The sequence below is a fragment of the Convolutriloba macropyga genome, chromosome 14, assembly GCF_964194025.1.
Source record: "Convolutriloba macropyga chromosome 14, txConMacr16.3, whole genome shotgun sequence".
Lineage (NCBI taxonomy): Eukaryota > Metazoa > Xenacoelomorpha > Acoela > Convolutidae > Convolutriloba > Convolutriloba macropyga.
In genome coordinates this window covers 21,570,135-21,584,524 of record NC_134481.1, presented here as the reverse complement: position 1 = coordinate 21,584,524, position 14,390 = coordinate 21,570,135, and the positions used below count along the sequence as shown (strand labels likewise).

The 14,390-nt window shown below is 37.4% G+C and overlaps 1 protein-coding gene across 5 annotated transcripts in view; it reads left to right on the top strand.

The window, feature by feature from the left end:
• The window catches only part of LOC142353142 (uncharacterized), a 78,852-nt gene that overhangs the window by 36,850 nt on the left and 27,612 nt on the right, over positions 1-14,390 (top strand). For 3 of the 5 annotated variants that reach the window (XM_075405354.1, XM_075405352.1, XM_075405350.1), the window contains 5 exons: positions 4,110-4,142; positions 4,549-4,977; positions 6,413-6,668; positions 7,058-7,224; positions 8,054-8,188. In XM_075405354.1, coding sequence (XP_075261469.1) covers positions 4,110-4,142; positions 4,549-4,977; positions 6,413-6,668; positions 7,058-7,224; positions 8,054-8,188 — 1,020 coding nt within the window. The remainder of the gene's footprint in view (positions 1-4,109; positions 4,143-4,548; positions 4,978-6,412; positions 6,669-7,057; positions 7,225-8,053; positions 8,189-14,390) is intronic. The other 2 variants (XM_075405353.1, XM_075405351.1) reach the window with 1 other exon arrangement.

The following is a 14,390-nucleotide window of genomic DNA, read 5'->3' as shown; positions in this document are numbered from 1 at the left end:
TCGGTAGAGTTTACATCTGTGTAGTCTAAGGGGTTGGTCTTATGGCTTTTAGGTTATGGGAATGGGTTTGAGCACAGCGGGCAAGTAAACACTAGTACGGGCAAATAAACACGCAAATTTAGCGGGGGAAACAAATTGGGATGTTTTTTTTCTGCTCATTTCTTTCCCTGTGTTGTTTATTTGTCTTCCTTCCGTTCTTTCTTTCTCTCTTCCTTCTTTGTTTCTTTCTACCTTTCTTTCTCTCTCTCTCTCTCTCTGATTCTGTCTGACTCTTTATCTCTTTCTAAATTTTTTTTCCTTTCCTTTTACTTTTTCTCACTCCTCCTCTCTGTCTCTTCATCTCTTTCTTCATTTTTCGTTTTCTCTTGCTTTCTTCTTCTGCCAAAAATTGCGCTCATAAAGAATGCCGCAATTCATAAACGAGCAACCTAGTCTGACCAAATGGCCTGTGCTGATAGAGAAATGATTTGATGATTTAGACGTAGACAATAGGCATCGGTAGCGTAAGGGAAAAGACCAGTTAATGTTAAAGTTGGCATGGTTTCGAGTGTGAGTATTGGCTGAGAAGGACTTATAATTTACTGGTTAAAAATTGGTCAGTCGTTCCTGCTGTTCTCTTTCTCTCTCTCTCTCTCTCCCTCTCTCTAGCTCTCTTGTCATATATAAGTTCCTAATTTGTGCATTTTTTGTGATCATAGAGCATGCCGCATTAGCAAAACAGGCGATCCTAATACCATATTGTTATTTGCTGCTAAAGAAATTCAATAAACGTAAGCAATACGCGTCGGTAGCGTAAGTGATGGAACCAATGGCTGTTTATCAAGGGTTTAGAATCCTGAATACGGTGGAAAAAAGACGCATTATTTCCTGGGCAAAAGTTTGGCAATTGCTTTTTTTCATTCTTTTCTTTCCCTTTCTCTCTTTTCATATTTAAGCTCCTAATCTGCCCATATTTTGCGCTCATGAAGCTTGCCGGATTTTGAAAAACCAGCGGACAAAAATCCATGGAACGATTTAAGGCTGATGTAGAAATAGCAAAAGACAAATGAATTACGGATGTGACCAATGGCTGTTCAGCGAAGAGCAGGAGTTCGGGTTAAAGTAGGGATTAAAAAGCATGCTTAATTTTCAGATTCGAATAAAAGTAAATATATTTTTATTCTATTTTTCGTTCTTTTTCACTCCTTTTGGTTTTTCTCCTTTTTCTCTTTCATGAATTTCTTTCTCTTTTCATATTTAAGCTCTTTAACTACCTATGTTGAGCGCTCATTGAGCAAGCCCCATAGAGAAAGCAAGCAAATCAAAAGGCCATTGACCAAATTAATGCTGATGTTGAAAGAGCCAGACAAATGCAATCGGCATCGGCAGTGTTCGGCATCAGACCTATGACTGCTAATTAAGGGACATAGGATCGCACCCATTTTGGTGCGGAAAATGGCTATTGTTTTGTTGGCCCTAAAAAGGAACGGAGTTATTGTTGTTTTTCATCTACTTCTAGCTGTCTTTCTTTCCCTATTTTTGGTTCTTTTCAATTCTTTCTTATTTTTCTTTGTTAAAGTGTTTTTCATTTCTCCTATCTATCTGTTCTTTTAAATGTAAGTCTTGACTTTGAGTGCAATGGTCAATTGCGCTCCTATCCTCATTTGCCCAAAGTGTCCTAAAAGCTGCAACCGAGCAATACACATTCGCTTTGAGACGACAATAATTAAATTTCTAATATTCATACTTCCGCTCATTCAGCATGCTGCCTCAAGAAAGCAATTCGAAACGCCATTGACTAAAATTTGACTGCATATAGAAAGCGTAATAGACGAAACTGATACTCATTGGTAGCTTAAGAGATAAGACCAATAGCTGTAAGACGAGGTGCTTTGTTAGGCGCCCAAGTTGTTGGCAAATTTGGCTCCCATTTTTTGCAAAAAAATTAGTAATTTTTAATTTTCATCCTTTACTGTATTTATGATTTTGTGTGTCATCCATTCTCTTTACGCCTCTTTTAGCTTCCTTTGTTATGATTGTATAATTGAGCTCCAAATATTAATCATATTTTAAGTGCTATCCAACTATGTATAAGTTTCTAACCTTCGCGTGTTTTATCGCTTCCTGAACATGATACCGTAGTACATGCGTTTTGAGACGCACTATGCAACAATTTAGAATCTTGTTATCTGCAAATGCATAGCACTCCTTAAATCCAGAAATGCCAAAATTGACGCTTAACAAATATTTGCTGCTAAATAGAGTAATGGACGCAAAAGATGCCCGTCGGTAGCGTAGCGGTAAGAGCTGTGGCTGTTAAACGAGGGGCATGGGTTCGAGCATGAGTTGGTATGAAACAGAAAACCTAAATTCTTTTAAACCTGTCAGGATATGGTTTTATACTTTTACGGGCCTGCTAGTTATATTGGTTTGCGTGCCTTTCATCATGCAACTATAGGGCTTAATTAATCACTATCGTTTCTCTGGTTTCTATACCCCAAACTATTTAGATCTGACCTTTCATTCGATGCGAATCCACGTTATCTACGAGCCCTTTTGGTGATTTCTGAAATGAAACATAGCTGACTGTTAAAGACTAGACCTCAAATGCCATTTGACGGATCACTCTTTTGTTCAAAAAAGTGTTCTTAGGTATGGCTGTCACTGCCAATTCTTTTTGCTTTCAAATGATAAATAAAAGTCTTGAATTAGCAAAAGTTTTCAACAATTTAAACTGACATCTTGTTGTGATACCGAATTAAATTTGCATTGAGGATGAAGTTCTAATTCAATTCTTAACCATTGAATTTTTCTGCTTGGTTGTTTTGGCTCAATTCAACCGACTTGGGGTTAGAGATTCATGTGATCATGATCATTGTGGTATTCGAATTTTGCCGGGGGGACGAAGTCCAGTCCACTATTTTATTAATAGCCGCACAGCGATAGCTGGGGCTATTATTGGCCTTCTCTTGGTTTTTTTACAATTCAAAGAATTTGAATTGTATTGGGGGGCTGTCTTTTTTTTAAGATCTGTTCACACATTTTCATGATTTTTGAAGTCAAATTGGAGTGGTGATTTTGGTCACGCCGAAACAGGAAATGGAGCGAAAAAGCGAGTGGTTTTGCGGCGTGAATTTTTTCGCTCTAATTTTAAAGTAGAGTGAGAAAACGGTGTTTGAACAAAAAATCGGTTTCTCGGTAGTGGTTTTTTGTTGACATGCGGCAATTTCACTCTGATTTTTACTGTTTTTTCGATTTTTTGGATCGGATTTTTTTTCTAAATAGTTTTCCCAATCCATTCACTGCTCATTCTGGACCTAGTTTTTTTGTTAGAATCAAAATTACATATCTCACTAGTGGTTTTTTGTTCTCCATAGCAGCATTTTGTCATTGATTTTCTGTTTTTTTTTTGGTTTTTTCATCTGATTTTAGAAATGGTTTTCCCAATTCACTCATTGTCCGTTCTAGGTCTAGTTGTTTGTTAAGTCAAAGAAAATGCTTTGAATTGTACGTCAGGACTTGTCCTGCTATGTTTTTTTATTTCGTCATCATGATTTTTGTTACGACCATATGACGTCACAGCCACTTTTTGTTCATTCGTTCATGCAATTTCAACTAAATTGCATGTGTGACGTCATTTTTCGCTCTTAGTTGAGCGAGTTTTTTTGTTCATGCGCGTGATTAAATTTTTGGTCACACTTGACTTACCTCACTCTCAAAAATGACTTCCTCATTGACTTTTATTTACTTTAATTCAAAGAGATAAGGTCAAATGGGTGTGTGTCACTCTAAGTGAAGTTGATTTCAGATCAGCTAATAGAGGCAGCAATAACTTATACATATTCTTAATCAAAATATAACAGATCAGCCTTCAATGAAAAGACGAATTTTTTTGGTCTTTCTTTTTTACTGTTTTTTTTTAAACTGCCGATCTACGAATCAATTGCGGCTATTTTCTGGCAATCTGCCAGCTATGTTAATGGAGAAATTGTTATAAAGTGATGCCGAATTCAAGTAAATGTATCGTGAAATTACTCCTTAAGTAAGCATTGCTGCTATTTTGACTCTTTAAATTATGAAATGACGCCACCTTTATTTTGCATTGCTAATAATTAAGGTTTTTTTTGCAGAATCTACTCATTGTGAAAAACGGGAGTGTCCAGGTAAATTGAATTTGCTTGTGAAAGTCGGTGACGGGTTCGCATAATGTCCTGATTTCATGTATCAGAGTTACAAGGACAGGTTGCTTTTGTTATAGTTATCACTGTTACAGAAGAATTTTTCACAAACTTGTTTTGCTAGCTCAAACAGATTCGCTGACTGGGCAGCTTTTTTCGAAGCTGTTGTCAAAATAAGACATCACTTTTTTGTTTTTGCTGCTTGGTTATCTCACGGAAGAAAAATGAAGTACATCTTTATTTCAGCGCTTCAAAGTTTGTAAACGACATCAGTTTTCTGTTTTTGCTGCTTGGTTATCTCAAAGAATGTCCTCTCGAAGTCGAGTCTATCTTTCATCATTGTCTTTGTTTATTCACCCCTTCTAAACCCTGAGGTGCATCTTTATTTCAGCGCTTCTCTGCGGGATTGACGGACCGTGCGAAAGTGACGCTTTGTATGCTGATGATGTGTGTGGTCTTTTTCAACCCTGTGGGAGTGATGGTGTCTCGATCTGGAGTATTCTCTCCATCCAACTCGGACTCAGCTGAGCCTCTCAATGTTATCAAATACTCGGACGCTGTTGGCGAGGAGCATCACGGGAACCGAGTGTTGCAGGCCGAATACTCCTCGGGTGAAAACTCGACTTATAGCGACGGGATGCCTGAGGATGTGTTCAGTTTCATTTCTCAGAGTATGGTTGTGTGGCTGATGAATGCGTTTTTGGTGTTTTTCATTGTGGGAAAGGTGTTCATATTCGGAGAGCCCACTCTTCATTCTAAAAGTGACGAGTACCAGACTTTCAAGAAGTTGGTGGCTGATGCCGATGCTTCACTCTCTGAGGTAGGACTTTCAAGATTGGTCATTTTTTCCTTGGTATCATGTGACATCTATAAATAATAGTTTGATACCATAACAATTTTATATGTGCATTAGCCCTTCCCCGCATTATCACAGTGCGTTTTCGGTTCTCATTGTTTCATGGAGAGGGGGTATCCATTTCATCTATGGCGTCCGGGTTGATCTATAATTTCCTTTGTGAATCCCATCAAGAAACGTTGTGAAAGTTACTGTAATATTAGGCCAAAGTTGCTTGAAGAGGTGCTGCTTCACTTGTTTTTACCATTAATTGAGGAGCATATGGACTGAAAAGGAATTAAGAACTGGAGAGTCGAGCGCAATTTGTCCAAAGTGGCTTGGGTGGCAGTGGCTTGGGTTCCGCAAAAATCTCCGAATAAATGCCAAAGCGCAACTGGAAAACTGCTCATCTGCAGCTTCGGATCAAATGACAATAATATTCTGTCCATATACATACGGAAAAAGACCACATCGTCGTAGCAGCAATTATATTAGAGGAGAAGATTAAAAGGAAGCCAATTGAACCTCACAAAACACGCCAGTTTCAGTAAATTGATTGGTTGACGCGCGCAGCCTAAACGTCGGTTTGAGTGCTGTCGAATTCTACGAAAATAGTCAAATGATATTAGTGAGCCCCTTTATCTCGTCACATCGACTTTTTCTGGATCCCGCGAATATTAAGACTTCGTAAAAAGTTCCAGAAATTGAGGTCTGCTGTAACGAAATGAGACGTAGCGAGATTCTTTGAGTTCCGCGGGCTTGACATGTTTGTCGAAGTAATCGACCGTTTGAAATCTGGTATTCCTGAATGAATACCTCGACGATTTGAAGAGAGCAGACATCTACTGATCCATTAGCAACCACCGATTCTTGTTGGACTACGTGTTTTCATCTCAGGAGCCTACAACACGAGTACCATCTCGTTGTTCTGACATGCTTCGGGGAACGGTCAGAAGTATAACTCTAACAGCCGAAATTAGAAAAGACCTAAATCGAGGACAAATACCTCCTCGCCCTCGAAATTGAATACAGAGTAACTGATTATGAAGAAATATCTTTTCTAGGTGTGGAGATGTTGCAGATTCTTATTGCAGCCAGGTTTTGCTGTAGATTTTTAGTGAAGTCCTTCAAGCAGCCTTGGGCCATTGTTCTGATTTTCATAAACTTTTTAATCGCCTGTAGTTTTACTCGATAAGCCTGCATCATTTCAGAACAATCGATATATTCTCGTCTCAGTTTATTAGTAGTCTTTGAACCTCCTCATGATCTAAAAAAGTCAATTTTTCGTGTGAAGTAACCCCTGGAGTGTTTTTGTTAATAACTGTTTCTTTGGTATTACTCCTTTATGTCGGCACAAATTCTTTCTTTGGAGGGAGGAAGTAAGGCTAGGCAGTTTTGTATTTGGGACTTGGTGTTCTAGAAAAATTACGCATCTGGAGCAGCTACATTGAAACGTTCCTTGGCTCTGATTGGCTGCCCAGTGCCAGTTTCGAACGTTGACCTTCTCTTCAGTGTTATCTGGAGAAGTTTGCGACTGCTATGCCAGAGAGTGGATTTCGGAAGATGTATTCTACGTAAGCTGGCAGGCTTTAACTATGGTCCCAAGAATGCCACAATGAAACATGCGAAAGAAGTGGCTCTTGTGTACCACAAACTGTTTCAACTATATCTCACTGGTGAGTTAGTCACTCATTTATTATGCAGGGGTATCTACTCTGAGGGTAGTTTGCATTCATCGGTAATTTCCTGAAGCTGGAAATCATCCGTAATCGATCTCCATCAATTTAGCCTAATTCGATTAACTCGACAAACCAATTGTAATTGTGAAAATAGACATTAAACATAGAAGCACAGAAAATAAAAATCATTGCTTTCGATGCAGGAACGCTTTTATTTGCTCTCAATCAGAACTTGTATTAAATATCTGACTGTTTTATCTGACTGATTTAACAGAAAACTATCCCGAGACCCCTGCCCTCTCGCCTGCCGATTGTGAGCAAATCGTCCCCGGTTAGTCGGTGGTTTTTCTAATTTGCCAATATTACACACCATCTCTTCTTTTCAGGGTGTGTGCCTGACAACAAGCTGTGTGGTACTCTGTATGGTCTCACTGCTTTAACTCTGAGTGACTTTGCCTACCCGATAATGAGCAAAGTTCAGCTGGTGGAGATTGTGTTTACATGTGCTGTTGGTCTCCGCTTCAAATTCTCAAAGCCAGCTCAATTTTTATCGGTTAGAATATACTTCTACAGCACCTTATTAATTGCTCTTGAACGCAGTTCATAGCAATTATTGTAAACGTGTGTGTCTTTTTTTTATGCAAAATTTTCGCTTGACGGTTTTGACTTTTCGAGTGACTTCTACGCCCTTGACTTTTTGCATTTCGCGTGATCTAAAATTCTCTCTCAATCACAATTTCAAGCAGCTGAACTCAATTGGCGGCAATTTAATACTAAAAGTCAAATAAAAAGTGCGCCGAAACTGGTGTCATTTTTTTACTTTAAATCTTAATAGTGGTATATGTTAACCTCTAATATGGTTATTTGAAGCCCACTATAGAACTTCTTAGTCCCATTTAGGCTACCCCCCCCCCCGACTGAAGCAGGCTGCAATTGATTAGAGCTCCCACTAGTCGTTCAAGAGCAATTCTTCCGACGTTTAGTCGGTTATGTTTTTCATGGTCATTCAATATCACAATAAATTTTCATGGTCAATCAATATCGTGACATATAAATTTTCCAAATTTGTATGTCACGATTTAATATTTGATATTTTTGACGATCGGAAAACTAATTGAGCAGGGACCAACGTCCGATCGACCATGGGAAGGGTTCAAAAAACAGATAATTCTGCTTTTCAATAATTGATAGTTAATCTCAAATGAAAATGAGCTCGTCATTGACTAATCGAATGCTGATGTCTATAACAACATATGTGATGAGGGGCGTTTAAAACTGATCTAAGGAATAAGAGGAAATTCAAATTAATCAAGTTCAGAAGTTATTTAATCTTGTTGGTCTCGATCTGCCGGAGAATTTAATCCAATCATGTTTTCGTTCAGCGTGGGTTGTGCTTCTATGGTCGTCGCCATGCGATTGGAGTCTCGTTGCCTGCAAAACTTGACTGGCTCCTCAGTGTATCTGGTAACGAATTTTTCCACGGCATCAAAGGAGACAGCTCAGACTACGTGTTTCAGGTATGTTTCTATTGCCCTTTTTGCAATGAAAGGCTAGATTTCAATCATTATAGTAAATTTTTCTGTTAATTACCAGTAGTTACGGTTGTTTTGTCTGTTTTTTAAATTCTTCGTGAATCTGGGATTATCCAAATCGCCGAAAGATCGGTTCTTAATTTTCGCATTGCGAACTGACTGACTAATGTTAGAGACGCTTAGCAATGAAAAACCATTGACGCCTATTTTTAATAGCCCCAAGGTCATAACGGGCTGCTATTATTGACATTCTCATGGTTTTTGCGACTCTTAGAGGAGTATTGGTTTTCATGGGGTTTTAACTATTTGAAGAGGAGTATTGGTTTTCTTGAGTTTTTTTTGAATGCAACTACTTGTTCAAACCGCGCAAAAGGGAGTAAAATTACCGTGTAAATTAATTTTTTTCCGATCGAGAGAAGTTATCTGAACATGCCATGTGTTCAGTTGATTAATTTTCGTCTAGATAGTCCAGAACCATAGTCGATATGGATAGAAAGTTTTCAACAGTGTTTCAGTTGCTCTCAAGCGAAGTTTGTAGCAATTATATCAGTCCTGCGGTCTTTTTCGTGCGATTTTTTGTCTGATGCTTATGACTTTTCGTCCTCCAAAATGGGATAAACAGGTATAGCTCGGAGAGCATTAAGTTCTGTTAGAGCCTTTCGGCTTACTAGACTGTAAGTATGCGACTCACCGAAACTGTTTTGAAGTCATAGATTTATGGTGTCAGAGGCACTTCGTAGACCCCTTCCCCACATCACCCACGCGGCGCTCATCCCACGCTGCTTTGATAAAGCTTAAGCTATCCTCTCCTTCGATTAAGATTAAGCGTAGCTAGTTACTGACGAAGCCAACTTCTCGCCAGTCGTTTGAGAGCATGTCATCCGACGTTATTTGGTTATTCGTCCATTTGGCTCGATTTTTTGCTTATTAGGTTTTTGTAGCAATAATTTTTTATTAATGCTGCATTGATATGTAGCCCTCTGCAATTGATAGATACCACTACCACAGTGTTTTTGAGAGCCCAATAATGAAGTTCAAGTGCATAATGGGCGCGTGTTTCAATTTTTTAACTATTGTTTGTTATCGCATTGCTTTTTAATCTTTGAGCGGACTTCTTTGAAAAAATCTTGTGTGCTCTGAAGTTTTCGCGCCAAACTACGAAGTGGAACAAAAATCGAGTGGTTTACCGTCGTGAAATTTTTTCACATTTTGGACTAGATTGAGAAAACGGTGTTTGAATCAAATTGTGCCTTTTCGATTTTGATTTCTGGTCACATGCGGAAGTTTTTACAGTTCATTCAGTTGCAAATCATTTCTTTGTCATTTCTATGTCATGTTTTTTGTTTAGTCAGGGATACTTCCGTGCTTTTGGTTCATTAATTCGGGCAAATTCGGTTGCTGAGTGAACTCATTTTTCACTCATGGTGGAGCGAATTTTTAGTTTGTCCGAGTGATTCGTTTTTTTTGGCCACGTGTGGCCGCTCGAAAATTACTTTCCTAACTATCAAATAACTTTTCTTAAAATCAGAGATGTGGTCAACTGAGTGTTTGCCAATCTAATTGAAATTTATTTGAGAGCTGCTAGTAGAGGCAGCATTAAGTTAGACAGGTCTTTAATCAAAATTTAACATCTCAGCAATAAAAAGTAGAAAAATTTCTTTTCCGGTCTGAATTTTTCTTTAAAAAAATTTATGATTTTGCCGAATCAGAGAAATTTAAATTGTTTGTTTTATCTAAGCTACGTGAAGACACGATGAAAACTACATGCTCAAATTAGATAAATTAGGGATGTGCAAAATCCACCGGAGGAGCGGATTAAGCTGACTGCAAAGGTGCTAGTCTTCAGGTTGGGTAAGCAAAAATTTTCAAAAAATCTGCAACACTTAGCTGAAGGTAACTGTGTTGCGATTGTCTTATTGTTCCGACCACATGTAATGAGAAAAGGGAATGTATGCTTAGCCGGTATTTTCTGACAACTTGATTCCCCAAATATTGATTTGAAAGGTATGAAGTGGTATCATTTGCAGTGTTCAAAAGGGACTTTTGGAATTTTTTGTTTTGATGATATGAGGTTTTTATATAAGGTTTTCCCTTAAAGTCAGGGAATAGTCATGTAAAAATTCCTAAACGGAATCCCATAGATTTTGTTAAAAAAATTGGGATAAAATTGTAAATCCCGAGGGCATTAAGTCATAGAGCAGTTTCCTTACAGCCCTACTTGTCTCTGTGCGATTCCCTGAAACTGTTATGGAGTCATACATAATTTCAGTGTGAGGTGTTCCTAAATTATGAGCCAACACCACTCCCAAACACACTCCATCCTCCAGTCGCCCTCCCTCCACCCCACTGAACTGTGTAGGCATGAACTCACGGCACATTTTAGATGGTTTTGATACCCCCTCCCCCCTTTTTGCCCTATACCATTTATTAATAGCCGCACAGCGATAGCTGGGGCTATTATTGGCCTTCTCTTTGTTTTTTTCAATTCAAAGAATTTGAATTGTATTGGGGCGCTGTCTTTTTACGACTCGAAGAGGAATATTGGAGAAGTCCTTTTTTAATCAATTTTATTGGAGTGATTTTGAAGCGGGAAATGAAACGCGTGAAAAAATTTGGAGTGATTTTGGTGGTGAACAAAAGTGAAGAGCGGAGCGAAAAGAGAGTGGTTTTTGTTCATACCGCTGTTTTTGAGAGAGCGAGAAATTGATGTGTGAAAAAATTTTCTCTAAGCGAGCGAAATTTTTTTGTTCACGTGCGGCATTTTAAAGTAGTTTTTTTTATTTATTTTGGTTAAGAGGTTTGGTTATGATTTTGGTTTAATTTTAGGCTGGTTTCGGTAACGCTTTGATGGTTTTTGGGTAAGAATCATTTTTTTTGTTGAGAAATATGACAAAAAATGGCGAAAATTAGAACTATTTTTTTAATAACCGCCCTCATCTTCTCAGCCGGCTATTATAGCGCTCCAATTTTTTTTTACTTCGTCGAATAAAAAAATGTTTCGCTTTACCTCATTTTGCCGCTTTTTCAACATTTTGCGTGAAATCTTTTTGACTTCTCTAGGCTAGTTTCTCTCTTCGCTCATTCTGCTAAAAGTGATTTAGAACATCAGTTGCTCAGCAAAGCAATTCAAAATGAACAGAGTCAGTATAAAAAATTGAAGTCAGAAATAGAAACGGGATAAACCCATGAAGCCCAATTTTAGATGCCTGCTATTTGAACGTCGGTCCTATAAGTATTAGTTACCTCTCTAATGCTTATTGTTATTGATATTAGCCCCTGTAGCCTCTCTCTAAGAAAAAGAAGTATGTTCAACTACGAAATGCCATCAAAATTAATCGGACTTGAAAAATGTTTTTGTACAAAAATCTTTTTTTTTCAATATCTGTTATTTCAATCCCAATCATGCTTATTGGAATCAACGGCGGCTATTTTCCGGCAATCTGCCGGGTATGTTTTTAATTTTTTGCAGTTTCTCGTTTTTTTTCGGTTTTTAGCCTATTATGACTTGCCTGTTGTTTTGCGAGCATCTGGATACCCTATTGGTTGATGGGAATTTTTCTTTAGATTTGTATGCTTTTGAAATTTAAAAAATTTGATAACTTTTTCCAGTTTAACAGTCAAAGTTGTTTTTAAGAGCTTTCTTTTCATAATTTAGCCTAAAGTAATTTTTTTTCAAAATTCTCATAAGTGTCTTTAGTAAGTACTAGTTGTTTTGATGAAGTTATTTTGGCAGATATATTTTTTCGGGATCTTAATTTTTGACAAAATTTGATCAGATTTTTTATTATATTTTAACAGATTTGATTTTATTGTCTTTACTTTTTTTCATGGTTTTGTTTCCAGATTATCATAAATTAGTGAAGGCACGTTTTGTTTGTTGAGTAGTTGGATGGCGTGTAAATGGATTTTCACTTCGAGTCCTTTCCGGAATTTCTTCCGGCTATGTTTTTTTAAGATATCTGTTCACGCATTTTCATGATTTTTGAAGTCAAATTGGAGTGGTGATTTTGGTCACGCCGAAACAGGAAATGGAGCGAAAAAGCGAGTGGTTTTGTGGCGTGAATTTTCGCTCTAATTTTAAAGTAGAGTGAGAAAACCGGATTTGCAAAATCCACCGGAGGAGCGGATTATGCTGACTGCAAAGGTGCTAGTCTTCAGGTTGGGTAAGCAAAAATTTTTCAAAAAATCTGCAACACTTAGCTGAAGGTAACTGTGTTGCGATTGTCTTATTGTTCCGACCACATGTAATGAGAAAAGGGAATGTATGCTTAGCCGGTATTTTCTGACAACTTGATTCCCCAAATATTGATTTGAAAGGTATGAAGTGGTATCATTTGCAGTGTTCAAAAGGGACTTTTGGAATTTTTTGTTTTGATGATATGAGGTTTTTATATAAGGTTTTCCCTTAAAGTCAGGGAATAGTCATGTAAAAATTCCTAAACGGAATCCCATAGATTTTGTTAAAAAAAATTGGGATAAAATTGTAAATCCCGAGGGCATTAAGTCATAGAGCAGTTTCCTTACAGCCCTACTTGTCTCTGTGCGATTCCCTGAAACTGTTATGGAGTCATACATAAATTCAGTGTGAGGTGTTCCTAAATTATGAGCCAACACCACTCCCAAACACACTCCATCCTCCAGTCGCCCTCCCTCCACCCCACTGAACTGTGTAGGCATGAACTCACGGCACATTTTAGATGGTTTTGATACCCCCTCCCCCCCTTTTGCCCTATACCATTTATTAATAGCCGCACAGCGATAGCTGGGGCTATTATTGGCCTTCTCTTGGTTTTTGCAATTCAAAGAATTTGAATTGTATTGGGGCGCTGTCTTTTTACGACTCGAAGAGGAATATTGGAGAAGTCCTTTTTTAATCAATTTTATTGGAGTGATTTTTGAAGCGGGAAATGAAACGCGTGAAAAAATTTGGAGTGATTTTGGTGGTGAACAAAAGTGAAGAGCGGAGCGAAAAGAGAGTGGTTTTTGTTCATACCGCTGTTTTTGAGAGAGCGAGAAATTGATGTGTGAAAAAATTTTCTCTAAGCGAGCGAAATTTTTTTGTTCACGTGCGGCATTTTAAAGTAGTTTTTTTTTATTTATTTTGGTTAAGAGGTTTGGTTATGATTTTGGTTTAATTTTAGGCTGGTTTCGGTAACGCTTTGATGGTTTTTGGGTAAGAATCATTTTTTTTGTTGAGAAATATGACAAAAAATGGCGAAAATTAGAACTATTTTTTAATAACCGCCCTCATCTTCTCAGCCGGCTATTATAGCGCTCCAATTTTTTTTTCTTCGTCGAATAAAAAAAATGTTTCGCTTTACCTCATTTTGCCGCTTTTTCAACATTTTGCGTGAAATCTTTTTGACTTCTCTAGGCTAGTTTCTCTCTTCGCTCATTCTGCTAAAAGTGATTTAGAACATCAGTTGCTCAGCAAAGCAATTCAAAATGAACAGAGTCAGTATAAAAAATTGAAGTCAGAAATAGAAACGGGATAAACCCATGAAGCCCAATTTTAGATGCCTGCTATTTGAACGTCGGTCCTATAAGTATTAGTTACCTCTCTAATGCTTATTGTTATTGATAGTAGCCCCTGTAGCCTCTCTCTAAGAAAAAGAAGTATGTTCAACTACGAAATGCCATCAAAATAAATCGGACTTAAAAAATGTTATTGTACAAAAATCTTTTTTTTTCAATATCTGTTATTTCAATCCCAATCATGCTTATTGGAATCAACGGTGGCTATTTTCCGGCAATCTGCCGGGTATGTTTTTAATTTTTTGCAGTTTCTCGTTTTTTTTTCGGTTTTTAGCCTATTATGACTTGCCTGTTGTTTTGCGAGCATCTGGATACCCTATTGGTTGATGGGAATTTTTCTTTAGATTTGTATGCTTTTGAAATTTAAAAAATTTGATAACTTTTTCCAGTTTAACAGTCAAAGTTGTTTTTAAGAGCTTTCTTTTCATAATTTAGCCTAAAGTAATTTTTTTTCAAAATTCTCATAAGTGTCTTTAGTAAGTACTAGTTGTTTTGATGAAGTTATTTTGGCAGATATATTTTTTCGGGATCTTATTTTTTGACAAAATTTGATCAGATTTTTTATTATATTTTAACGGATTTGATTTTATTGTCTTTACTTTTTTTCATGGTTTTGTTTCCAGATTATCATAAATTAGTGAAGGCACGTTTT